This window comes from Pogoniulus pusillus, chromosome 6 (assembly GCF_015220805.1).
Source record: "Pogoniulus pusillus isolate bPogPus1 chromosome 6, bPogPus1.pri, whole genome shotgun sequence".
Lineage (NCBI taxonomy): Eukaryota > Metazoa > Chordata > Aves > Piciformes > Lybiidae > Pogoniulus > Pogoniulus pusillus.
The window spans coordinates 34,610,854-34,638,368 of NC_087269.1; the positions used below are offsets into that span (position 1 = coordinate 34,610,854).

General features: G+C 46.2%; 1 protein-coding gene across 3 annotated transcripts in view; it reads left to right on the top strand.

The window, feature by feature from the left end:
* The window catches only part of ARID5B (AT-rich interaction domain 5B), a 151,759-nt gene that overhangs the window by 30,980 nt on the left and 93,264 nt on the right, over positions 1-27,515 (top strand). Inside the window, exons 1-3 of one of the 3 annotated variants that reach the window (XM_064145182.1) lie at positions 159-282; positions 501-761; positions 15,888-16,113. In XM_064145182.1, the coding sequence (XP_064001252.1) occupies positions 262-282; positions 501-761; positions 15,888-16,113 (508 nt within the window). In that variant the 5' untranslated portion in view covers positions 159-261. Of the gene's footprint in view, positions 1-158; positions 283-451; positions 762-15,887; positions 16,114-27,515 lie in introns of those variants that run through there. The other 2 variants (XM_064145181.1, XM_064145183.1) reach the window with 2 other exon arrangements.

Consider the following 27,515-nt stretch of genomic DNA (forward strand, 5'->3'; position numbering starts at 1 on the left):
GGCCGGCCGGCGTCGGGCGTCGGCGTCGGCGAGGCGCGGCGGGGCGTCGGCGGGGGGGCCGAGTGGGGGGCGGGCGGCGGGGGGGGGGCGTCGCCGTACTCGGCGGGGCCGGGGGGCGGCGGCGGCGGTGGGGCGGCGCGGGGGAGGCGGCGGCTGGGGTCGGCAGGCGGCGGGGCCGGCTTTGCCCTGCCAGGACCTGCCGGGCTCCATTCACGCCAACAAGTTTGGGAGAATGTTGAGTTCAATCGCGCCGGAGCCGCGATGGAGCGCAGCGCACTGCAGGTACCGCGCCGCCCCGCGTCCGCGCCCCGCCCCGCCGCCGCGGAGCCTCCGCGCCGCTGCGCGCCCCCTCCCCTCCCCGCCGCACACACCTCCCCCCCCAGCCCGCCCTCCGCTCCCTCCTGCCCGCCCTCCGCCCGCCCTCCCTCCTCCTGCGCGGCGCTGCGCGGCGCGGCGCGGAGCCGGCGCTGATGCCGCTGCCGTGTTGTTGTTCCCCGCAGTGGGTCGGCGCCCCGTGCGGCTCGCACGGCCCCTACGTCTTCTACAGGGCGTTCCGCTTCCAGCGCCGCGGCGGCGGCCGGGCGCGGGTCCTCTCCCTCGGCGACTTCTTCTTCGTGCGGTGCCGCGCGGAGGAGCCCGCCTGCATCGCGGAGCTGCAGCTGCTCTGGGAAGAGCGCACCAGCCGGCAACTTCTCTCCAGCGCCAAACTTTATTTTCTCCCCGAGGACACCCCCCAGGGCAGGACCAGTGACCATGGCGAGGTGGTAAACGCAGCGCCGGCACCCCCACTTCGCGCCCCCCCCTCTTCTCCCCGCCCCCCCCGCGTCCGTCCCCACCTGCATGTCCAGGCTCGGCTACCCCCATTCCCTGTACTACCCCCATCCGCCCTCCCCGCGTCCCCCTCCCGCTGTGCGTGGCGGGGCAGCGCGGAGGGGCCGCGCCGTCGGGGCGCTCCGGTGCGTGCTACCCAGGAACTTGGGAGGGAGGGTGGTGTTGGGGTACGAGGTGCCCCTGGGCCGGCCGGCAGCGGAGTGTGTGTGGGGCTCGCCGTGCCCATCTGCTGCTTCGTCAACAAAAAAAATCCCCAAACACACAAAAAGAGTTAAAAAACCCAACGAAACACATGGAGGGGGTCGATATTGTTCGGGGCTTTTTTTTTTAGTATTCGATATATTTAAGAGGGCGGAAATTACGAAATGGAGGCTGAGTGAGATCAAAAGCTATAGAGCTGGCAGGGACGTGTTGAATAAAGTGATAAATGACAGGTACGGGAATAATACATTCAAATAACTTGCAGATATGCCTGGGCGTATTTCGGAGCCGCCGGCCCGGCGGCGCGGACACGCTGCGCACCGGCACCCACTGCCGGTACCCAACGCCAGAATCCAGCACCGGCACTCACCGCGGCCGTGCGCTAGCCCCACACCGCGGGCATGGGGCCGTGCAGGGTGCGCCCCCCACCCCGCCCCATCCCCGCCCCGAGCCGCGTCCCCCGCCCCGTCTCCGCTCCTTCCCGTTATTTGCTTTTCTAATGTATTCATTCAGCAGGGGCCGTGGTGTGGGGAGGGGGAGGGATGAGGTACCCAAGAAAAGCTGCGGGGATGCGGAGGGATCTCAAGAGAGGGCTGGAAGCCAGGCAGCGGGGTACGAGATGTTTTGGGGGAACTTCTGCTGGAGATGCCGGCAGGGGGTGGGTACAGCGAGGGGCTACTGCCCGCAAGAGCTGTTGTCAGGGGCACGCGTGGCTGGCTGTAGGTGCCCACGTAGCCGTGTGCCCGTACACATGCGTACGCAGTCGAAACGCATTTCAGAGCCACCTTCGCTCGCTGCCACCTCTTCGCTTTAATTTTCTGTGCGTGCCGCCGAGATAAGGGAGCCTTTTCCTAAGAATCAGGGAGATGACAGTGAGCAATGGATGCTCTGAAATTGCCCGTGGTGACTATTTAAAACTGTGCCTCTGTGTGTCTCGTGTGTGTGCGTGTGTGTAAAATGAAAGATATTTGGAAGGGAGGGGGCGGGGAAAGGGACACAAATCATTTTAATACGCCTTAATGATCAGCTCATGTTACTGTGGTAGGAACATCAGAGAAAATTAATCCTACCATTACGAGTAAAGCACTGCTCCAGTACGAGAGTTCTCAGCTGCGTGCACCTTCCTAATAATATGCACAATTTTATTTATTTTTACATGCAAACACCACTAGTAATTAGCCGTGCGATTATACTTGTGCATTTCATTGGGGCTTTAACTGATGTCATTCCGCATTATTCAACCATATGAAAACAATTTTCAATTAAGATAATGGCACGCCTTGAAATTATGCAAATGCCGGCCGTATTGTGTAGAATAATTATGACAAATGTAAAGCAGGTAAAAAGTTTCCTAATGCAGTTGTGTTTTACACCCCGGTGATGTCATTTCCCCTCTGGCCTAAGTTAGTCATTCATTAGCAGAGTAGCAGCAGCAGCAGCAACAGCAACAGCTCTGAGTGATACTTCTCTGGCAGGGAGCCTACAGAAACCGGCACTGAGAGCCAGGGCCTAGAGAGGGCAACATAACACTCCCATTAAGAAATGTACTTTGTTTTCACTTACTCCATTAGCTTGTTTATAGACATCGGAATGATTTTTTATTATCGATTTTTGATAGTTTGGAGCAATCTGTATTGCGCTCAGGGACAGACAGGCAGCTGAGAGACAAAGGGCTTGGTGCTGGCTGGTGCTTTGCAAAGGGCTGTCTGGGTGGGGGTAACTGGCTTCATTGGTGCATGGGGCAGCTGTTTCACCTGCCCACCCTCCCCGTTGTAGTTCCTTGAGTAAGTGTTATCCACATCTGTCCCAAAAGCAGTGGCAGGGCCACCTCTGGTGTCACAAGGCTTCCTAACTCCAAGCTAGGCTCCTTCTGCTGGGGAAATGCCACTCTCAAGTCAGAGGTGTCTTATAGCCATCAAGTAGATACCCCTGGTGGTGTGGGAGTGCGGAGGGCCTAAACCACCTTGTTGCACATTCAGGGAGTGGGGATGCAGTGAGCCAGTGCTTAAAATGTATGTTGCAAACCTGCTGTGTCGGAGGCAAAGGATGACCGGGGCACTCGCTGTCAGGAGTGTCGTTGGTGAGGGGAGCAAGTTGGGGAATCTCAGGCTTGTGATCGAGCACACCTAAGGTTTAGGCATGGTTGCTGGTGGCTACCTGCGCTAGCGGCGTGGTTAACAGAAGCAGCTCACTGCCTGTTTTTTGTAACAGAGCAGCACTGACACTGTGACAATATTCAGCTAGTGACTGGGAGGAGGGAGGAGAAGCGAGGAGGTATGTAATGCTTCTATTAGTCAGAAATTTCTGATGGCGTATTTTATCTGATTGCCAAATGTTTGAGCTAATCAGAGATAAGTGTAAATATAGTCTTTTTATAGCTAGCTGAATTCATCATCCAGATATAAATATAACCCTGACTGCTGCTAAAATCGCATGTTACCATATGCTGATGCCCAGACGCAGCAAAGGGTTCAAGTCCAGGTGGGCTTCCACCATGGCACCACTCCCTCCTGCCTGAGGCTTAGCAGCCCCATAAGCACAGCAAAGAAGCTCTCCTCCAACCCCAGGAGCCAGCTGGAGATTGTTTCTTGAGGAGCCTCTGTGGAAGGCAAGCGTAGGATGGGTCACACACTGCAGGTATGAGCTCTCCTGGCCCCGGTGCTCATTGCATCCCAGAGCGACATGCATGGAAAGGCTGGCACAAGTTTCAGCCAGGGGTCTTGCCACACAGCCACAGTGGAGACCTTTTTATGGGAGCACTGGCGCCTTTGGGGACACTGTTAAGTGAGCTAGAAGAGTTTTGCTCTACTCCACTGAAAACTTCACTGCCACTTCTAAAACTTAGGGTCTGCCTCTAAGATTACCATTGAGCCCAAACATTGCAGCAGGTGCAGCACTGGTCAGAGTGTGGGAGCACTCTTCTCCCCATTCCCTCCAGGGGGGGGAAAAGTGGCTATCCTCCATTCTTGGGAGGACCATCACCAGGGAAGACACTACATTGCCCCAGGTTTCTTGGCTGCTTACGGGCTACCTGTGTCCCTGTGTCACCTCCCACATGGGGTGGGAAGACATCCATGACAGCAGGTACCTCATGCAGGGCTCAGAGGAGGATGCTTTGTGGGTCTATGAAGGTCTAGATTGAGTGGCTGTGAGGCTGTGCTTGAAACAATTTCATGGAGCATCTATGAAAAGCAGTCCACAGCTTTTCCAGCACCTGACTGTGAGAAGTAGATGCCAGATGTCTGCTGACAGAAAGCCCCTGCCTCATGCCCTGGACCTTCAGCAATCTGGAAGCATGAGATGGGCTCAGCCCCTGAATCCTGCAGCCCACGGAGGTCCTGGCCAAACCTGCCTCCATCTCATTTACTTTGCTCTGCTCCAAGGGGTGGTGTGGGGCTATGGAACGGCTGACCTTTGCAGAAGCAGCTCTACAGCATAATGCTTGTTAGTGCTTTGTATTTTCATGTTTTTAAAGGTGTTGGCATTAATTAGACTGGGCTTAAAAATATATATCAAAGCTGGTGCTCATTAAGTCCAAGGATGGTAGTTGATGGGATGTGTACAATTCCTGAAGACCCAAACAAGTAACTAATTAGTTTTGCATGGTGTGACAGTCCTGCATTGCCCCGTGTCATGGTGGATGCTGCTTCTGTTGAGGCTGGACTGTCAGTGGGGATCTGCCTTTGGTTCATTCATCAGCAGCTAAGTTTACTATGAACTCATGTTGATTTCATCTCTTCTCTCAAACTGGGCATCTGATGCAATGCTTTTCGCCTTGCAAATAATCCTTACTCATGCAAGAAATTTACATGAGTAAGCGTTGCTCATACAGAGGAAAGGAGAGAGCTAGTTTCCTGTAATTATTTCCCTAGCAGTATTTTGCATTTTCAGACTAATTGAGGGAAGGGGGGCGGGGGGAATCTCTCCATACATGTATGTCATTTATAATTGCAGAAGAGATTCTTCCAGAAAGTTAAGGGAGGCAGTGGGTTTAGCCTGATTTATTTTCGAGGGGCTGTCCATGCGTGAGGTCCTACCCCAGTGTGTAAAGGTAGCATAGGCTGGCCCCAAGCATGGTGTTTTTACACCACTGGTGCTTTATTGCCCCCCTCCTTGAAAATGTGCTCCTCCCTTTGCACAGTAGTAGATTTTTTTTTTGAGAGACGCAGGAATCTGTACACTTGTATTGGAAATGAGAACAGCCCTGGTTTAGTCTCCACGGTGTGTGCCTTATGCTCGTATCTGTCAACACTGGCAATGACAACACGTTTCAAACATGCAGATTATGATTATTAAAGGGTGCTTAAAAAATCATGCTAATAGCATCAATCTCCAATGTACACTTGCTCAAATTAATTCAGCTTTGGAAATCAGGCGCACTGTAATAGCAGCGTTAGAGAAATGGCATTTGTCATAAAATATCATGGTTTTGGTAATTGCATATCCACTCTGTATATTTTTATCTCTCGCCACCAGTAGCATATGCTGGCAAAGGAAAGAGAGGGCAATGATATTACTCAGACAAGCCACATGTTGCTAGCCATTAGCCAGCAATCTGGCATATCTGTATCTGGTCACTTAAGGCAGACTCCTTTAATTTTTATTTTTTTAATTTATTTTTCTCTTACCCCTCCACCCCCCCCCCTCTCCACCCCCCACCCCTGCTGCTTCCCAGTGCATCCAGACTGTAAAATACACCCACTGCTCTCCAGACTTGCTGTTCCCAGTCTGATCAGTGGCACTAAACATTAAACTCTTGTCTTTGGAGAATAATAGGCCTCACATGGTACACCCTCAAGCATGTTGAGATACTGTGCAGGCTGGAAAATAAAAATGTTCTAATTGTGTCTTTTAAATAAGCATAGGAGTGAATTAATTAGACTATATTTTGTCTTTAGTTGCTTAGTTACACAATAGTATTCCTAAGCACAAGTAAGATAAATTGGCTCTTTTTGTGCTGCTTGTCCCTTAATCATAATTACTGTATTGCTCAGGAGAGTAACGCATAGATAGATTTTGCATTTTTAATAATACTCAAACAATATGTGGATGATATAGAAAGTGTGTTCTGATTCAAGCTCTTATATGCTTTCATTCGGGAAGTTCTGCTGTGGGAGCGATATTTGCATTAGTTGCTCAGAGATGTAGTTCTGGGAAATACATAATTGAAATATTCTTGCAGTGCTTGTTCTGGCCCTTTCATTCGCATTCAAAATAACAATGCCTTAAGTCTCCCAACAGTCATCCACTCTTGATTTAAGAGCTTTTTTTCTTTGTGTGTGTGTGTTTGTGCATGTGCAGTGTGGGTTCACACCCAGCTTTAACCCTGCAGAGCCTAGACACTCGCATGATTCATAGTGTCATATCAAGTTGAGCTTTTTATTTTGTAGCTAAAATGCAGTCAGAAGGTCAGATGAACATCGGCATTTTATGGCATTAATCCAGTGACCTTAATGCTTGGCAGGCGTCCATGTTTCTGTGCGAAGGTGCCAGGGTTATAGATAATAAAAAGAGTTTGTTTTCATTTTCTGGATATTTTAATCTTTCTTTGCAAAGCATAGCCTCGGGTGTGAGGGGCTTGGGGCTGCTCCTGGGGGCCAAAACTTTAATGTCTTCCTGGGTTGCTGAGCATTAGCTGTTAATGATGGGCAGATTGATACAGATACTGAACAATGGAAGGTTCTGGCAAGAAACCCCCTAGACATGCTCAGTGGATGTATGCGAAAATTGGCTCCATTGTTCTGCTGTATGAAAAGCAAGTAAATTATTTACAGATATTTGCTAATTAAAGCACATATTGTTTTACCAGCACAATAGAATACAATATAACAAAAGACAAAAGCTTGCATAATTTAAACCTGCTAATGCAATGTAGTCCTTGTTAAGAAAAATATAATTATGTAATCTAGGAGGAAAGATTTTCGTACTGTAACTGTAGCAGGCAAAATTAGGAATGAATTGCTTGTCAACTTGCCTAAACTAAAACAGCTCTTCGAGATCTGTGAGCTATCTGATGAGAAAACATTTTGACTGAAGCCTATTTTCTCTTTGGTCAGAACTTCTATCTGCAATGACAGATATAAATTCAATTTGAACCTCTGCTCAGGACTGGGAGGAGGGAGGGAAAAAACCCACTCCAAAAATAAAGGAGGAGCATCACAGTAGAAATGCCAAGTCTAGCTGCTCACAGCTATCCCTCTGTGTGCTCTGTCTCCGCCCCAGTTCTGGCCCAGATGTACCAGAATTCCACAAAGCATCCTACAAAGACACATCACTGTCTTGCCCCAGGACATTCTGCTTGTCTCACTTTGGAAAATACTGAGTCATGTGGAAAAAGCTGCTTGCTAATACAAGGGAAAGTGGAATACCATAGGACTTCACGTGCTTCACCTCTCTCCTTTATCTTGGTCTCTTCTTTTTGGGTTTTGGACCCTGGCAGGTGGGATGGATGTGTTGGGATGTAGAGTTTCAGACAGCTGTGTGTTAGGCTAGGGAAATACCTGTCACCTGAATTTAATAAGATCATTATAGCCTTTTAAAGTAATTAGGAAAGGATTAACAAATGAGAGGTTCTGCTTTTGCCTCTTTAAAATTCCCCTGTGTGCCAGGTGAACTCCCAGGCTGCTTGTGTTTCCAGTTGCAGGGCTCTCCCCAAAGGTTCAGGGGTGGAGAGTGGTGGTCTCTGCAGGTCCCTGTGGACTGGCATCTCTGGGGAACGTTGCAGACTCAAACCCTAGCTGACAGTTCTGCTCCATGCATCCTCTGGGATACCGCTGTCTGCTTTGGCCTAGAGGGTTCCTGAGGAGATGACACAAAATGGGGCAATCAGGGCAGGGAAAGGAGAAAGAAAAGCTGCTCCTACTTGTGTCAAGTGCTGAAGCATTTTGTGAGGCTTTCCTGTCCCTTGGTGATCCCACCTGCAGAACAGGAGCAGCAGTTCTCACTTAGCAGAGCTGTGTCCCATCTCTCCAGATCTGCTGCCTTGTTACAATGGTTGTCCTGGAAGAGCAACACATAATAAGGGAGAGGATGACAGGAGAGTCCTTCATGTGCTCTGTAGGGAGGCTGAAGAGGGCACTTCCCAGGCCAGACTTTTCCTATGACACAGCTGCCGTGTTTTAGCTAATCTGTGATCCTGCAGTTTTAAAAACCCTGTACTTCCAGTCTACAGCAGGTGGAAGCGAGACAGGATCTTTTTACAGTAGAGGAAGTCTCTGAGAGCAAAGCAGTCCTGTACAAACTTCCATTGCCCCTTTAGAGATGAATATGGTACTTGGAGGAAGGCTTGGTTGAAGTGCTGCTTGTAGGAAATGAGTCTATAAGAGATTTGGGTTCAGGTTCCTGAGTGACTTCTGGCAAGTGAGTTAGGGCTGAATTGAGATGACTTGGTTTCTGCCACTCTCCTAAAGCCTTGATAGCATCCGTAGGGCAGAGAAGATTTCATAACTGTAGATTCTACTAACATGGTGTTTTAGTTTGACAATGCTGTCAAATAAGGGTGACAGTACTTTGCTCCAACACTCAGGTAGATGCATTGTACTGGAGCATGTCCAGAGAAGGACAACGAAGCTGGTGAGAGGCCTGGAACATAAGCCCTATGAAGAGAAGCAACTGCTATGAAGAGAAGCAAACTGCTGGCTAAGCTGTCAGCCCATGGCTTGGATGGCAACACTCTGTGCTGGGTTAGGAACTGGCTGGAGGGCCGAGCCCAGAGAGTGGTGGTGAATGGTGCCACATCCAGCTGGCGGCCAGTCACTAGCCGTGTCTCTCAGGGATCAGTGTTGGGCCCCATCCTCTTTCACATCTTCATTGATGATCTGGATGAGGGCATCGAGTCAGTCATTAGCAAGTTTGCAGATGACACTAAGCTGGGGGCAGATGTGGCTGGGTTGGAGGGCAGAAGGGCTCTGCAGCGGGACCTTGACCACCTGGACAGATGGGCAGAGGCCAATGGGATGGCATTCAATAGCTCCAAGTGCAGGGTGCCCAGGTGGCAGGAGAGCAGCCAGACAGAAAGGGATCTGGGGGTGCTGATTGATACCTGCCTGAACATGAGCCAGCAATGTGCCCAGGTGGCCAAGAGAGCCAGTGGCATCCTGGCCTGCATCAGGAATGGTGTGGTCAGCAGGAGCAGGGAGGTCATTCTGCCCCTGTACTCTGCACTGGTTAGACCACACCTTCAGTTCTGGGCCCCCCAGTTTAGGAGGGACATTGAGATGCTTGAGTGTGTCCAGAGAAGGGCAACGAGGCTGGTGAGAGGCCTCGAGCAGAAGCCCTACGGGGAGAGGCTGAGGGAGCTGGGATTGTTTAGCCTGGAGAAGAGGAGGCTCAGGGGAGACCTTATGGCTGTCTACAACTACCTGAGGGGTGGTTGTGGCCAGGGGGAGGTTGCTCTCTTCTCTCAGGTGGCCAGCACCAGAACGAGAGGACGTAGCCTCAGGCTGCGCCAGGGGAAATTTAGGCTTGAGGTGAGGAGAAAGTTCTTCACTGAGAGAGTCATTGGACACTGGAATGGGCTGCCCGGGGAGGTGGTGGAGTCACCGTCCCTGGAGCTGTTCAAGGCAAGATTGGACGTGGTGCTTGGTGCCATGGTCTAGCCTTGAGAATTGTGGTGAAGGGTTGGACTTGATGATCTGTGAGGTCTTTTCCAACCTTGTTGAAGCTGTGATACTGTGATACTGTGCTGTGAGAAGCTGAGGGAGCTGGGCTTCTTCAGCCTGGAGCAGAGGAGGCTCAGGGGTGAACTCATTGCTGTCTACAATTACCTGAAGGGAGGCTGTAGCCAGCTGGGGGGTGATCTCTTCTGGCAGGCAACCACCAATAGAACAAGGGGACGCAGTCTCAAATTGTGCCAGTGGAGGTCTAGGCTGGATGTTAGGAGGAAGTTCTTCACAGAGAGAGTGATTTGCCATTGGAATGGGTTGCCCAGGGAGGTGGTGGAGTCACCATCCCTGGAGGAGTTAAGAAAAGGCTGGATGAGGCACTTAGTGCCATGGTCTAGTTGACTGGGTAGGGCTGGGTGCTAGGTTGGACTGGATGATCTTGGAGGTCTCTTCCAACCTGGTTAATTTTATGATTCAAAAAGTCACTTGGATTTGGTGCTTGGGGATACAGTTTAGGGTGAACCTTGTTGAGTAAGATTATCAGTTGGACTGGGTGATCCTAAGGGTCTTTTCCAACCTGACTCTTTCTGTGATTCTGTGAAATAAACCCCTTCATTCCTTTCTCCACCTCCACAACATGACCTTCTGCTCCTTAAAGGGATCTAGAGCAGGGAACCAAATTCCTGGGGTGAGAACTGCATTGTTACTGTGCAAAGTACGAGAAGATTATTTTCATCTAAGTCATAAAAAAAATTAAAAATACCCAGGATGTAAGAAAAGCCCAGAGTAATAGAGGCCCTTATGCCCAAATGAAATACACAGTTCTATTATCCTCCGTGAATGCAGCCCACAAGAGCCACACAATATTTTTTCCTCCTATGGATGAATTTTGTTTTCATCAGCCACGTACTAGGTTGTAAAATATGCATCCCCAGCTATCTGCCGTGCTAAAGGTTTCAGTAGAAAGGCTTGAAGATGTTTTGTAATGATTTTAATGCAAATCACACTGATCAGACAAATGGCACGCAGTGTCTCCTGTAATTATCAGCAAGAGTTTTTACAGTATGTCTCCTGTTTCTCTCTAGGCCATGTATTTGATGTTAGGAGACAGCCAAGCAGGTGTTCAGCTCACTCGTGCCCTCCAGAATTCCTTAAATGACCTCTGGAAGCACTGGAGTGAAAACAGTCTCACTACGTCAAAATTTTGAGCTATCTCAGTCACCCTAATTCTTTGAAGGCTTCCTGGACAGCTTTAAAATACAAATCTTTCTTAGTTACTGGCAGTGAGTGAGGACTTGTGACACACTGTATGCGGACGTGTGATCAAGATGTACGACCTCCGAGCGCTGCCCTGTGACCCTCTGCCTTGTAAGAGTTAATATTTCTTCTAAAAAATAATTATCTGCTTTAAACTATTATAACTACCTGACCTCTTTCCCTGAATGTAAGTATTTCAACCATCTGCTGAGTCAGGCAATATAGCATTCTGTGCTTTCGGGAGGCTGTGATGGTTGCTTAGACAACTGTGACATAATATTTAAGCATAATGGCTCTCGAGAAGATACTGTCCCCTTCTCCCTGGATGACTTCTGTGAAAATGCAAATCAAAGATACCCTTACAAAAATAAGAGGGATGAGAATGGTTTGTGTCACTGTCTTTCTTAACCTTCTCCCCACAGGTGAAATACTACTTTCTTTAGGAGTCTTGTAAGTTGTGTTAAAATTATAGGCTGCCTAGATACCTAGTTTTATAGAAACAGAAGAAAAAGTGCCTCTTTTTCTAGGCAGTGCTTATTTCGGGGTTTAGACAACTTTGTGGCTGGGAAAAGCATTGCCATTGGTCGACCAACATCCAAAAAGGCCCATCCAAGATACATCTCATTCCCGAGCAGAGCTGAAATCTGCTAGCTGTATCCTCCAGCAAACCTCATCTTTCTGTAGCAGGAAAAACCCTCCAATTAAAAGACTTAACTATGCAGTGGACACCTCATGAACATATCACTTGAAAGCACAGCCAATACCTGAGTTGATTTTTGTGTGTGTATATATATATATATATATATATATATATAATAGTGCACAGTGCCTGCGATGCAGGTGTTTTTTCATGTTTACACAGATATAGTTATGAATGGCACCAAGGTTACACAGCAGATTTCTTTAATCTTCTAAAGGTTTGTTAGTCATATGTCACCGTGTACGTGGTTTTTATTTATTCAACATCTGTATTCCTTTGTCATCTCGTTGAAAGCGTTTCTCTAGAAGGGCTGTGGCAGTAGGTGCTCAGCAGTTGATGCTGAATGACTATGTAGGCTTGTCTTGGAATCATAGAATGAGTCAGGGTTGGAAGGGACCACAGAGATCATCTGGTTCCAACCCCCCTGCCATGGGAAGGGGCACCCTACCCTAGATCAGGCTGGCCAGAGCCTCATCCAGCCTGGCCTTAAACACCTCCAAAGATGGGGCCTCAACCACCTCCCTGGGCAACCCATTCCAGGCTCTTGGCACTCTCATGCTGAAGAACTTCCTCCTCACATCCAGTCTGACTCTCCCCACCTCCAGCTTTGCTCCATTCCCCTTAGTCCTGTCACTCCCTGATACCCTAAAAAGTCCCTCCCCAGCTTTTTTGTAGGCCCCCTTCGGATACCTTGCTGGCAAAGCCCTGCAGGTGCTGAAGCAAGTTTATTGGTGACAGAGGACTGCGAGACATTTTTGCTTAACAAAAAAGGAGAGAGAGACCCTTTTGTAACCTGCTGCTCCACACAAATTACTGTAAAAACCCCCACAAATCGTGGTTTGGGTCTGAGCCCTAAGAAACGTTGCCAGAGAGGACACGTGAAAGCTTGGCAAGCACTCTGAAATCCCAGAGCTGATGAAACAGTTAGGTGACCTCCATTTGGGTCGCGTTGGGACAGATGACCTCTTGTGTGAGCAGACTGCCGCGATGTGGGGAAGGCAGGCTTTGTGGAAGCTGCCCATGGCTCGCTGTTCAGAAAGAAAGCGTCGAAGTCAGGGCAAAAATGTCTCTGGAGATGCCCTCCCTTGCTGATGAGGTTGGTGTTGGCAGTGGCACTCGGAGGAGGAGGATGGTGGTAGGACCCGTGGCTGCTTTGGGCAGGACTGGTTGTCGTTGAGCTGGCCTCCAAATCATCACGGGCTCAGCAAACGCACAGCGGGAGGAAGCAGATCTGCCCAGTCCCACTGCGCGTTGGGCTGGTGGCCCGCGGCAGGCCCTGAAAGGCGTGGGGCGACTTCTCCGTGTCCTGGCTAGGAGTGCGCCCAGCTGCGTTTCCCCGGGGCACTCGTGGCCATCACTGGTGCTGCAAGGGAGGACACGGGGCTGGGGGTCTGGACGTGGCCGGGTGTTGGAGAGGTGGCGCTGCGCTGCCTTCCGCATGAGTGGCTCCTCCAGTGGCTGTCCTCTCTGCCCGCCGGGCCCGACCCCGTCCGCGCCTCCTTCAGGGTGGCGCCAAAGCCTCACTGTGGTGTCTTTGGTGTTGGGAACGGCTCTGGCTTTTGAGGGAGCTGACGGCAGGTAAAGCAGGTGCAGGAGGGACCATCTTGGCCCCACAGCCATGGAGTGGATGCTTCTGTTGCTCACTGGTGGCACAGAGACCGGCCTGACAGCCATGGGGAGGAGGCCTGTGGTGAGATACCCTCCTCAGGCAGCCCCAGCTGGTTTGGGGCCCTTAGGAACATGGCTGCTGCAGGGCTGACAGGGCAGGCCAGCAAGGGGCCATGACCTAGCGCTGCCTGCGCAGGGTGTTTTAAGCCTGTAACTTCTGTCACAACGCAGGTGACAGACTGCATGGCTTTTGTACTTTGTATTCATGCACTCCGCTGTGGGCTCAAGCACTCTGTGGTGCCATTCTGGGCACCCCTTTGCAGTAGCTGTATTGGGAGTCCCAGTGCCATTTTTTGAAGGGCAAGTGCATGGTAGGCTTTTTTTTTGCAGGGTCTTCTGGCCCCTCATGCCAGCGTTGGTATGCTGAACACTGTGTGTTTTCACGGCCACAGCCATGCCATTGCCACACAAAGCCCATGGCTATGCCTCACTCTCTCCTGCCCCCTGAAAACCCTCTTTCCCCTGCGCACGTCTGTCTGGTTCCCCCTCTGTGGCAGCCCGGGCAGAGCCAGTGAGTGCTCTGCATTGCTTCATCCTTGTTACAGTAGGGCTTCTTTCAGATTTTTTTTTTCCTTCCTTTTTTTTCCTTCACTGTGTACACATCATGTGCGTGTGTGTGAAGGTTGTATTCTCAAAAACAAGTTTATTCATTGATGATGTAATAGTGATTGTACTTTTCTTTTGGTTAATAAATTGTCTGCTCAGCTTACTTTGTATGCCAGCCAAAATTAGTCATACCAGTTCTTGGAAAGGATATGAAGAAACCAGTAATTGAAATCATAATCATTTGATCATGAGAGCTATTTGGAAAATAATATTTTGACCAAAACCACGTCTGATCTCCAAGTCAGGGTGTTTTTTTTAACTGCTGCTAAATAGATTTCTCTAGTGTCAATTACTAGAAATGGTGTAGTAGCTGGTGCTGGTATTCAATATCCTAAAAGGGGACTTCATCCAGAAATTGCTGAGACTGTCTGCAGGCAGGCTGATATTTATATATATGTTTTTCTTTTTTCCATCCTAACATTTAATAATCACCATGTAATAGCTGTAAAATGCATAGCAACTGCAGCTTTTTTATTTCAAGTGGATGGTGTAATGAAATTGGGTGAAACCATCCATTGAAATTGTACTTTGCAGTACCCAGTGCCTGTTTACAAAGTATTGACATTTGTCATAAACAGAGATTTAAAACATCGCTGTTATTGTTTGTTGTCTGGTGGAAGCTCTCATTCTGTGCAGTGATAAAGGGAGATTTTATTACAAGCTTACTTAACATCTAAGCATGTCGTTCATTTCTGACCAAATATTTGTTATTGCACTAAATGTAATGAAGGTGCTGCTTATAAAACGATTTTGTGTTATATAAGGGAGAGTGGAATATCAGAGCTGTTTTTTACTAGAGGTACTTCAAGCTTTGTATTGTGTGTAACTTGTCACAATAATGTCTTTTTTTTTTTCCTATGGTGCAGTATTTTATTTCCTGAGGAATGTTCAGTGAAAAAAAAAAAAAACAACCCAACAACACACAGAGAGAATCAATCGTGCTTTTGTCTTTGTTTAATAACTCAAAGAATTTCTCTCCCCTTTGCAAATACTTCTGTTTATTTGATAGAAAAATTGGATTCGGGTTTATTTATTTCAGGAAGCGGTTACCTTGTTTAGTGCTAGAAATGTGTGGTGTGCAAGGTGTGGCATGCCAGCTCTCATGACAGCACAAATTATTTCTGCTGTTTTAAGTAAAAAATCTGGAGGAGTATCTTCCTGGATATGTGTGTGTGTGTGTGTGTGTTTGTTTATTTTTTTAGAGGCTTTCTTGAGCCCTTGCTCACTGGAGTCAGCTATAAAACATTCTGCTTATTCATCGTGACTGAGAAGAGTTGATTGTTTCCTGGAAGGATGAAATTCAGCAATTAGAGCTGTTTAATCTGAGTATATGTTCTGGAGGCTAAACTAAGCTTAAGTGCTTTTCTTAGAATGTATGTTTAAGAAGGGGGAAAAAAATTACAGTTCTGATCTTGAAAAAGGTTTTAAGAAACACGAGAACGTGCAAGTTTCTTTTGGTGGGAAGCACATAACATTTATGTAGTATTTCTTTGGGGATTACATCACAGTTTTATTTAATTTTTAGGACAAAAGTTAAATTCAATATTTGTGTATAAGCCAAGGGAAAATGTACCATAAACACAGGAATTTTCTGGTGAGTCAGAGTTCCAAGAATCTGAGATTTACTTAGTCCATTTATTTCAGGACTAGCAATAACCATTAGTCATCCAGCCATGAATTTTTACATTTGTAGCTAATTGCACTTAAAAGACAAATCTCCCCTCAAGGCTTTGGGTTATACAGAATGTGATTTGGCAACCTGCATTTCAGATGCCTTTTAAGATCATTGCCCTGGTCCTAGAGATTGTCTTTAAATCATATATATTTGCTTTGAATAAACAACTAATATTTCCACTTAGGTGTCAGGAGGAATAAATTAAGTGCTGGTTGTTCTGTATTACAGAAAAATGAATCTGCTAACGGCAAAGTAGGCTTTCCTGATGTGGGTGGTATTACAGGTTTATTGGTCGTCATGGAGCCCCACATGATGTGTTGTATTCTCATCTGATGGCTTCTTGCAGGATGAAGTTATTGCTGTTTCGGAGAAAGTTACTGTGAAGCTTGAGGACTTGGCAAAATGGGCACAGTCCGATTTCTCCAAATGGAAGTGTGGTTTCCGGGCTGAGCCGGTCAAGCTGATGGATGTGGGGAAGAATGGGCAGAAGGAGGCCTTAATGAGATACAGGCAATCCACGCTCAACAGCGGCTTGAACTTTAAAGACATCCTGAAGGAAAAAGCTGACCTTGGTGAGTATCCCTTACTTTCTCCTCTGGGGAGGGGCCTGTGGGTGAGCTTCTTCAGAAGATGGATGAGCCCAATCCCACCAAGCTGTCACCAGTCCCAAGGTATGTCTGTGTTTTGCTTTGGGTGGAGTGGTGACAACGAAGCACCTGAGCTCAGTGGTGTGAGCTCATTTCAGGCTTCTTCAAGATCAGCATGGGGTAGGTCTGTGGTACCTGTCTGCTCTGTAGACGTGTCCCTGAGCGTTAAGGCTCAAACCTTGAAGATGCATGCACAAGTAATTGTTAAGGGCTCTCCCTGGGGCTCTGCAGGCCAGATAAGGTCAGAGCTGCGTGTTGTGGGAAGAAGAGCGTGACGCATCTCTCCAAGGCCTCCTTCAACAGGTATGGGAGAGGTAAAGCTTTTCTCGCGCCCCATCTTCTGGAAGCACGGAATTACTGGCTGCTTCTGGGGCTTATCCTTTCTCCATATAGTCAGCTTTGTTCAGAAGGGAGATGTCTCTTCTGTAGCCTTCTGTAGTCTTCCCTTGTAAGCTTTATGCTACCTCCTGGCATAAGCCTCTGTGAGCATGCCGCTGTTCTCTCAAGACAGACCTGTGCTTTCTATCCCTGTCAGTTTCTAGGGAGGGAAATGGTAGCTCTGCTACGTGGGATGGTTGCAGACAGGCTTGCAACTCTGTGGTGGCTTTGGTGCTCAGACAGTCAAACCTCCAAAATCTGTGGTGGGGCCCAGGGCTTTAGGGCAGTGGATCTGCTGTTGGTCTATATGCCTATTTGTGGTGTTAGAACCTTGGATGTGTAGTAACTGTCAGAGGAATGTTTCTGTCTTTCTCCAAACTTGTGACAAATGTCTCAAGTTTAAAGACCATCAAGTTTAGGCCATAATGAGTGGAGAGGTAAGAAATTAAAAGCTGAAGCTGATGCATGTGAGGAAATGCATTTGCACCTACATGAATAGGAGATACAGAGCCAAGTTCAGTTTTATAATGACGTTACTATGTTGGCATCAAAGTCAAGTTACACCAAGCTGAAGATCTGTCTTGGAGGATTTATCTTCTGCATCTTGTTTTTTCTGATCTTATCAAATGGTGCAGTGATTTTGTCAATCTCACATTTCAGCATTAGATATGCAGGTTGCAATATTAAAGTATGATTGGAAGTTGTTCTTATTTTTCATTACTTCTCCAGGAAAAAAAATAACCCATGCAATTCTTTTCTTTTACTCTTCTGTGTGGTTTCTTCTGGTTCATAATTACATGCAGTAATTTTTTCTGCTATTGCCCTGACATCTTCTTTACACAGTACATTTATTTGCATTTGTTTGTTGTGTCAGAAGAATGTTAATGTTTTTCAGACAGAACTTTGTATGTTAATGTTTTGTTGGTTTTGTTTTTTAACAAATAAAAAAACACCCTTGTGGTAAGTTATGAAATTGCTATTATCTACCCTAGGAGCCAAAGAAAATTATCTTTAAGCCTAAAGCTTATAGTTGCATGTTAAGCCATTGAAAGTAGGGGTTATACTGAAAGTGCTTGTAGAATGCAAACTATATGGTATAATTTTGATAACCCACATTCTGATGTTGCTCATTTTCAGCTGGTAGCTCTGGCTCTGGGTCTTTTTTTTTCAGTTGAAAATAGTATTTTGACTATTGTTTGGTTATGATCCCATTTTTCTTCATTATGACTGGTTGACAGGACTAAAACCAAAAGTTCAAGAAGTATGATGGTTTGAGGCTAATTGGAATATTTTAAAGAAAGAAATTAGATCACTGGCTGTGAAAAGAAAATAATAGTGATGTCTGTATCACCCCTTAGTTTTGCTGAGAGGTATAAATAGTCATAACAATAACAAAGTCTCTCACTTCTTTGGTCTGTGTTCCTGGCTGCATGTTGCCTTAATTCCTCTTCATGAAACCTATGCAACTCAATCTAGTAATTTCCTTCTAACCCCTTATCGGCTCTGGCATCTCACCTCTGCTTTATCTCCAAAATTAATCACATAAGCTTTCAACAAGGGTTTATTTGGTTATTTCTGAGATAATGAGGGGTGGGAAGAAGGAGGAAGTTGGTTTGGAACCCTTCTGGGCAGTCTTGCTGTTTGGGAGGGGTTTTGAATTTCTGTATTACTTCTAACTTGTATATAATGATAAATATTGGTAAATATTGCATATATATGCTTATAGATATGTGCTGTGCTGTAAATACAGCTTCAGTTTAACTTTTAGCCATCTGAGTTAGCCTGGTGATTCCAACAGTGTGTGGGGGGAACTCTAACCACCTTAAGAGGACAAACAGCTGATCAGGCATGTTGATACAGACTGCTGATCTAGCCTTGAAAAGGCAACCAAAGAAATCTCTTAAATCTAGTACGAGGATGATTCTTTTACTATTTGAATGACCTAAGAATTTTTCTGGATCTGAGGAAAACTCAGAAAAAACATGATCTTCATTGCTTGTGAAGCAGATCTATTTGGTTGTGTCTTGTAGACAACCCCTTGAGCTCTGGTGTTTGTCTTAACCATGGGATGGAAATTTAACACCTGCTGGATGTAGATGTACTTCTCTTATTCTGAGTGGTTAGTCAAGGTTGGCTTTGCATTCTGGGAATTGTCATCTCCCTAGCTGTAGGCAAAGGCATAGAGATGTGAGCTGCTGGTGTTGTATCTTCTCTGCTGTCAAAATGGGAAGTTTATTGCCTGTTCTGACATGTGCCTACAGACCTTTTCTGATACTCAGCATCCTGCCAACAGAGTGATGCTCAGCTGCAGTGATCAAAGATTTATTAGCAATAACTTCTGCAGTAGGTCTCCGGCACAGTGGGATGGGGTTGTAAACTGTGAGGGGCTGCAGTGCACTGTCATGCAAAGGTGTCTCTGGTGAGAGCATGAGCACAGCTATATTAGCAAGGCCTAATCAACCCGAATGGAGAGATGACCTACTGCACATCCACCATTTCCAATCACTGCAGCACAGTTCCTGTCCTGATCAGGATGGAGATGTTTCACAGAGGGCTTCCCCACTAGGCAGAGTGAGGCATCTGTGATGGTGCAGACCAGTTTGCAATTTGCATAGAACTTGGATCTGAAGGGAGCAAATGCCTTTTTGTACTAGTTTGGCAGGTCATGCATGAGTCTGTAGCAATACCCACATTTAACCCTAGCCTTATACAAGGAAGTTGCTGAACCAGGTGTTGAAATAGCCTGGATAAACAAAGTGATCTTCTGGACCCCTTTTTTCCTATGAAACAGCATGTTTCCATTACAGAGTAATCCCATAAAAGTGAGTAGATTCTGAAATTTTTCCTACTAGATGCTTTTGAACTGAGCTGTAGAAGGCAATAGGAAATCATATCCTTACCAGAGAGATCAAAAAATCTTCACAGACTCAAGTCAGTGTTCTCAGACTATGCAGGAGTGGTGAAGGGTGAAATAACCCGGATGAGATGAGAACATGGCTGATGCGGACCCATGGACGTGGCACTGTGCAAGCATATTGAACTGAACACATTGCTGCTGGGAACGGGGCCCCTGGGTGAGCAGCAGGTACCCCGTGCCATACACTCTGTGGCACTTGCTTAGCCCAAACTAAGGAGACGTCTAGTTAATCCACAACCCAGAGAAACCAGGCACCTCTAACTGAAAGTTGACCCTAATTCAAATTTGGTAGCTCTGTCTCTTTAGCTCTTTCTCCTCTCATCTTTTTTTTTTCCTCTCTTTTTTCCCTCATCTCTCTCTTTTTTTCCCCTCTTATTTCATCTTTTCTCCTTTTCTTCTCTCTTGCTTTTCTTTTCTGCAGAAACTGGATTTAGTTCTGTAAAATGCCATTGCTTTTATCACTAGTGAATTATGCAGAACTTCTCCTTAGGACTGTATTAAATAACAGATCTAGCAACGGCATTTTTTTTTGTGTGAGCTTCAAGATTTCAGCCTGAAAAATGGTTTTTAAGAATTATTTCTTTCTGCCTCTTGAGATATTTATGTTATACATTCTGTCTCTTTCTACAAATATGTCAATATTGAATGCTAGCAGTTTGTGTCTTAAGACTATTTATAGCTTTCTGAATATTTATTTCAAATGTTGAGAAAAATAAAGAATAACAACAATGCAGCATATAAAAATAGAGTTGCTTAGGAATGTATTATTCATAATGAACATGAGAACCTGTTTTTCCAGAAGAATTGGTCTGATTAAATCATTCACTACTAAGGTCGCTAGTTGTTTATTTTTGTCTTTAGAATTATTTAGGGGATTTTTCTTTGTAACAAATGGACTCCTATACCCATATTTGGTAAACTGGTGGGAAGCCACCAAATGAGGAATTATTTAATTTTACAAAATTTTTAGCAACTAAGCAATGTAAACACTCTCAGTTAAATATGGCAGAGTTGCCTATTTGTATTCCTCAGGCTATAGTAGAAAAAAAAATTCAAATTATTTTATATAACACTGCTTCTTACAGACTTCCTTTAAGTGAAGTATGAAAGCTGCAGTGTAAGCTTTATTGGCCTATAAATATGTCATTATAGTTGGACTACATTTATAAGCTTTGGATTGTTGTTTAAGCCAAGAAAATATGTCTCTACAGGTTGACTTTTTATTGAAACCCTTTGAGGCATACAACAGAATGTATTTTAGGCCAAGGTTATTAAAACAGCATTTTCATTTTTGCAGCAGACTCATTGTCAATTACGCTGCCACAAACTGTCTGTGGATAGGCAGTTATGAATGGTTTCATCTCTAAATGTGTCTTTAGAAAAAGAAATAAAAGATAGAGGAGTCAGAGCTGAAATTGAGAGAAGAGACTGAGGAGAAAATGACTGAATTTAGTGCTCACTGTCTCTGTTGGTCTGGGTGAGGCTGGGCTGTGGTGCTGCCTGGGTTTAGCTGAGGAACAAATGGCCCCAGTGCCTTGGCCAGGCTCGAGAGGTGGGAGCAGCTGCTGCCCCAACTGGGCAGTCTGCATCCCTCTGGCTCTGAAGTCTCTCATGAGTGAGGTCTGGGTTTGGTCCCCAAACTGTCATTGCTGTTCTTTTTGTCTTACCTTTTAGAAGGCTTTATGATGCCAGAATGGATGGTTGAAGTTGCCACATGGTGGGCACTCCGATTTCTGTACTGGCAGCATTATTAATGGGAATGAGCAAGCTCTGGTGCATACTACAGGGAGGCTTGCTGCAGTTATTGTGTATTTGTTTGGATCCAGTGAGGGGGAACCCAAAGAGAATTCAGCAGTCAGTCCTGTCCTGTCTTGCATTCCCCACAGTAATGCATTTAGGGATGTAGAATCTGGATCTTGGTTCTCTGTGAAATCCAGGAAAATCAAGTACTGCCTTCTAGCTGAAGTCCATGTTTTAGCAGTTGCCCTTTTCTAGTCCATAGGTGGTTTTCCAGCAGTTGTTTCCTGCTTATGTCTTTTGAATCCTCCACCAGGAGGGCTTGCCACACAGGCACTGGAGGCTCTCCCTCTCATTTCCTTCTCTTCTTTATCGGTCTCCTGATTTGCGTAGCTTCATCCAGGAGACTGCAGCTCATCATCAGATCTTGTGTTGATGTATAAATTGACTGATTGACAGCAGACTACAGTGGCTTTGGATGGAAAAGCAGTGTGAGGATGGACTATCTTGTAGGAAGGTGCTGATCTCTCAGTGCCCAGGCAGCCACAGTGCTCAACCCCAGTGGGCACTGGGCTCTTGTATGGGACTTTGGATTTCACTTGTCCATGGCCTTGCAACAGACAGGGCTTCTCCACATGAAGATTATCAAGTTGTAATGTAGTCGAACTATAGTATTATCGAAACTGATAATCTGCAGCTGTAGTGTGCTCAGGCACTTGTGGTGGCTTCTGAGCTGAGGCCGACTCTCTTTTTCATTGTTTGGCATGTGTGCTCAGTTCAGGCTCGCCTGGCTTAACTTGATGCAATAATTTTCTGACCAACTAATTGTTAGCTATTCAGACTACAGCTACATGGGATACTTTGTGCCTAAGTCATGCCTCTAACTCTTCCCCTCCCTTCCTTCCCTGTTTGTCTGCAGTCTTCGCCTGTTCCTCGTGCCTTCCTGTCCCCATTGCCCTAACCAAATGCCATTTTGATCTTGATAAAGCTCCTGTAACTGTCCCATTATCGCATTTTCTCCTCTCTGCCCTTGTACACTGTATATTTTTTGTCTTGTGGGTCAGAATGACCTCTCTAACTCATTTTAACCAGCCCGGTTGATACAGCTCTTTTGCTGTAGATGAGCCTATTACATGACTTGTCTGCTGTGCTCCATGGAGCCTGAATGGAGGAGTACAGCTCTCTAGGGGGGAAAAGGACTGTGGTCTGGCATTTTCTTTTCTGTTTGTGCAGATCCTTGCACGTGCTGGCACTGTGCAGCAGAACAAGAGCAATGGCAGGCTGCGAAGTTGCGCTGTTGGGCTTGCTCTTCAGAGAGGCCATGGAGCAGGAAGGCTTTCTTTGGTTGCACATCTCTTGGTTTAATTACCAGTTACCTTTAGCATTAACACGTTTGGGATTGGAGGTAACCCAGGATGCTGAGCAGACAGACAATTTTGTCTGGCCTTGCGTGAGGAGGGCAAGATAGAGGTTTGGTTTATTATTTGTCAGCCAGCTAGTTTAAAATAGCTAATACGTGTTGGCTTGTTGGCTTCAGTTGCTGGCTGCCTTTTAGATGATGGAAGTTGATGCTGTTGTTTGATACAGTGCACTCTCAAAAATCCTGTGCTAATGGCATGCTTTTTTCCTGGAGCTGGTGACCCTGTCTCCCATACTATTTTGGGACTCCTGCTGCTCACTTGCAGTGATTTGAGAGAGAGGGGCTGCACTCCTCTGCATCTCCCTAGCCTCCCAGAGAGGAGATTGGTGGGGTCTTTGGGAGGTTGCTTGCAGCCACCTGGTCCTTCCTGAGGCCACATATTTGCCCAAGCAATGCTGGAATGATTTAAGTGTTTTTAATTTTTCCCTTTCTCTGGAGACAGCCTACTTCATTACAGAGGAAGTGTATTGGGATGATAAAAACATTTTGCTATGCAGCACTAGCTATGGAAGCCTTTCATTCACCACTGGATTGTGTTGAGCCTCATCTGTTTGTGGTGCTTGAAAGGAGTTCTAACACCACACATCTCAAACTTCAAGCGTGCCTTATCAAAGAGATAAAATTTGGATTGCTGCTCAAACTTTGACCTGCCTTTGAGCTCTTGTAAAAGGGGGTGGTATCATTGCCCCTGGGAACTGAGGAGGTGGGTTTTTTTGTTCTTTGAAATGTGGAAGGTCTACCAAGAAATGTAAACAAAGTCCCACATAACTTTTCTCTAGGTAGCTCCTAAATCACAGTGGCTGTTCCCCACCCCCACTGGTTCCTGCAGCAGGAACAAACTAACATGATTATCAGAATTCTGCTGATAGCAGTTGTCACTGTGTCAGCATTTTCAATTATGTATTGGTATGACAGAGCACTTTGTCACTGGTGTAGAGCACAGCCATTTGCAATTGCAGTTCTGGTCTATTCAGAAACTTCAGGGAAAGAATCACTTCTGCAAATTGAGAGGAGGAAGAGTTAAATTTTGCTGCGTTGTGAAGCTAGAGAGAACTACTTCATGTTCTCCTAAAGCTAAAGCTGCAGCAGTTGAACCATCAATAAGAGTTCTGTTGCAGCCTTTGGTTGGAACCGAAGTAGCCTACATAATTAGAAAATGAGTAGATAAAAAATAAGGACCATTCACACACAGCATCAAAGCAGCCAGTGTGGGACAGTGTCCCTTTAAAAATGTTTGATGGCTTTTTTTATTTTTGTCTGTTTTTAGCACTGAGATTGACCTTGCCAGGCTGTGTAATAACCCACATGTGTCTGCTCTCCAGGATTTTTTCCCTTCTAGTCACTGCTGGATCTTGTATTTAATTCTTACTGACCATAAGATTTTGTTCCAGTAACTGGAAACGTGTGCCTCCTGGTGCAGTGCTGCTGCGCAATGAATCTGACTTTACCTCAATGTCTGCCTTTTTTGCTTTTTTCTTTTTTTTTCCCCCTTTTCCTTTTTTAACTTTTGAGTTTAGAGGGTGCTGTTTTCTCTCCTCAGCCTTCCCTCTAGTTTCCGTCCCTGCCCATATTGTTTCTGGGTCCCAGGGGGACCCAGTTTGGGATGTCTATTGTTTTGTGTCCCTGTACTTCCCTTGCCAGGGCTGTGGAGGGAGGTGATGACCCGTCTGCTCTGTGTGCCATGGTTGCTGGTTAGAGCTGTTGGTCCCTCACAGATCATTGATGCCTTTATCCAGCATTTTGTCCTTACCATGCAGCCAACCAAAAATTGGCTGAGTACTGTGCTGTGTAAATTGAGCACCTATCTAATATTGTGGTATAGCTGGGTGGGCCCTGCAAATGTCCTCCTTTTCCTGCCTGGCTGCTTTCCTCTGCTGTCATTCTGCACTGCTGGAGCCTGGAATCTGGAGTGCTGTGGTCATCTTTGACTCTCAGCCCTCCGTTAATCAAGTTGATGCTGTCTCCGTACCAGCTCGTGAATCATTCTGGCTCGTGACCTGGGCTGCCGTGCTGAGATGCTCAGGCACTTCTGTGGGTGCTGTTGACACCATGGCCAGATCTGGGTGTCAGTTCTCTTCCAGGGGGAAGGAGAACTGACAGACTTAGTCACCACCTCATTTCCAAGTTGCTCTTCTGAGTTGCTCTTCATTACTCCATGCCCAGGAATGCAACTCACCTTTTGTTTACAGCTACACTGCAATGTACCTGGCCTGTTAATCTTCTGTCTTCCTAAATATCTTAGTCTGATTCTGACTGCAGTGTGGCAAGAGAGACTAGTGCTTATTCTCTGAGATGCAATATTTACCTTCTTATGGATGACCCATCTTGTACCATGGGAGTTTGTCAGAGAAAGCTTCCTTTGTGCATCTGAAAATAAGGAGGAGATTTGGTTGTTCTTCCCCTTCCTTTTCACAGAATCACTTGCTAGGACAGAGGCACACAGGAGCAATCTCTGGTGGGGTGTAATACCAGCAAATGGCTATGTCAGCGTTTGTGAGGACCTCAGCAACAGGAGGTGACAGGCGCTCTGCTTACTGAGAAGGAGCTTTGCTTGGACAGGCAAGGGAAAGTGGGAGATGAGTAGGCCAGAAAGAGAATGAAGGTGTTGGATAAGAGTGTGGGATGGGGATTGGCTTCAGCAGCTGAGTGCGCAGTAGCAAACCTGGCTTCCCAGTGTGGGCTGGCCAGGGATGTCCCACAGCATTGCGTGTCACCTTTGTGAACACCAGGATGTGCTGTATGGGAACACAGGAGAAGACTCTGATTCTGGCATCCTTGTCTTTTCCAAACTGAGTTTCAAGCGTCTTGATATCAGTATTTTGACTGCTTAATCTCTTTTGGTTCATGGAGTTCATGCCTGGCACAGTGATCCTTGTGTGATGAGACAAGGGTGTTTGGGAAGGGAGGGGTTAAGCTTAGTGCGTGTATAAACTGGAGTTTGTGGGAGTGGGTGGCAGAGGAAGCCCATATTTTAAAAGTGTAACAGCATGAGCTGTAACTTACTGGGTAGGTTTGTACTGGAGAGCAGTGTGGCATAACCTTTATTTACTTCATTTAGTAAAATCCGTACCATGTAAAATAAATTCCTCCTTAATTTTACTGCAGATAATAATAATTTGCTTGTAAAAATGAATCCTCAGCACTGTAAACCTTGGATCTTCTTGCTTTGTTACACTGTGAAGGACAAATAATTACACCATAAAGAAGCTTTTGTTAGTGATAGATAATGTGTATTATTTTAGCAGGAGTGTATTTTAGCAGCTTGTGGAAAATCAAGGTGAATTTTTACTTCTGCACGCTGCTGCATAATTGATGTGTGTAGAAGCTGAAAGTCAAAATAAGCTTCTAGAAGAGCACACATTTGATTTTCCTAAACATTTAAATATATGTATCACACCCTCATTTTAAGATGCCAGTTAATGACTTTATGAGCATGTTGACAGCCGGAGCATTACATGTGGTTTGAGAAATGTGTCTGGATATGCTTGGTAAGCAGTATTGTTCTGACAGTGTACTAAAGGCCATCTTCAATTTGACTGTGCTCTACTTTGTTATGCTGTGAAAGGAAAAGATAATTCAGCAGAGCATTGTGCTGTCGGCTGGAGACGCCACACTTCAGAATACAAATACTACTAGGGATAAATGAATCATTAAAAGAACAGTAGCATAAAACATCTGATGAATGAACTCCAGGAGTCTCTGCAGGAATAAATTTAGCATTCGTGGACAGTACCATAATATGTGAAATAATAGTATCAGTTCTACATTCAGATGCCAAAAAACAGTTATGGACCCAGAATAATTGCGAATTACAAGGCTATAAATACATAGAGGGGATTTGGTGATATCATAACAAACCATGAGAAATTCCCTAGGCTGGTTTCTAATGTTACCAGGACCTTGAGGTATATTTACAACCTTGTTCACACTCCTGCAGTTTTAGGGGCCAGTTCTCCTCTCACAAGGCATTCGTCATTCCCATTAGTGCTGAGGGGAGTTCCATGTGTGTATGTGTGTGTGATGAGTGGAATAGATCCCCACATGTTGTACAATTCAAGGATCCTAAAACAAATTAAAAGTCTAATTTAACAAAAGGGTGGGAAACATTCCCTTGTCCTCCTCCAAGTTGCCCCATGTCCCGTTCTGCTCTTGTGAATGAGGCTGGTGAAGGGAAGATAGGTAAAGGATGGCAAGGTAGCTGCTATGTTCCTGTGTGTTTCCTCCACAGCTGCATCATTTTTTAAACTTTATATTACTAAGAAACTAAACAACTGAAACCCAGATGTTTGGGTCCCAGATTTCTTTGAAGTGCAGGGTAATGTGTTTTAAGAAGGTGTTGCAAGTACTCAGGGAAGGCTGGGATTGCCAGCCTGTCCACCCAAAGGAGGCTTTGCTGTTGTGATACCAGATCCATGCCTGATAAGAACAGTTAATTAGGAACCAGGGCTGAACCTGACGTGATACTCAAGAGCATGTTCACCTTTCAGCATGTCCCACATCACCTGTTTGTAATTAAGTCTGGTGTCTCCTGCCTTCCTGAACTGGGGCAGTGACAGTCTCCGCAGGTACTTAGTGTCGGTTCACACATCTCGATATTAGATGGGTTATGGCCCCAGTACTGCAGGACCCCTTCCCCCAGCCAGCTGTATGGTGTTACTGGGCTCATCCTTCTTGTAAGTCATCAGCAAAATATGCATGTTCAGCGTGGTGCAGAGCAAGTCTGCTCAGTAATTCCACATTCCTTAGTGTTGCAGGAGGTCTCTTGACTGACCAAGCTGCAGTCTTTCTGCTTACCCTTCTCATGGGTTTATACTCCTGGCTGAACATCCAGGCCTTCCAGGGCATCTCTAGTATTCACAGTGGGAAGAGTTTATG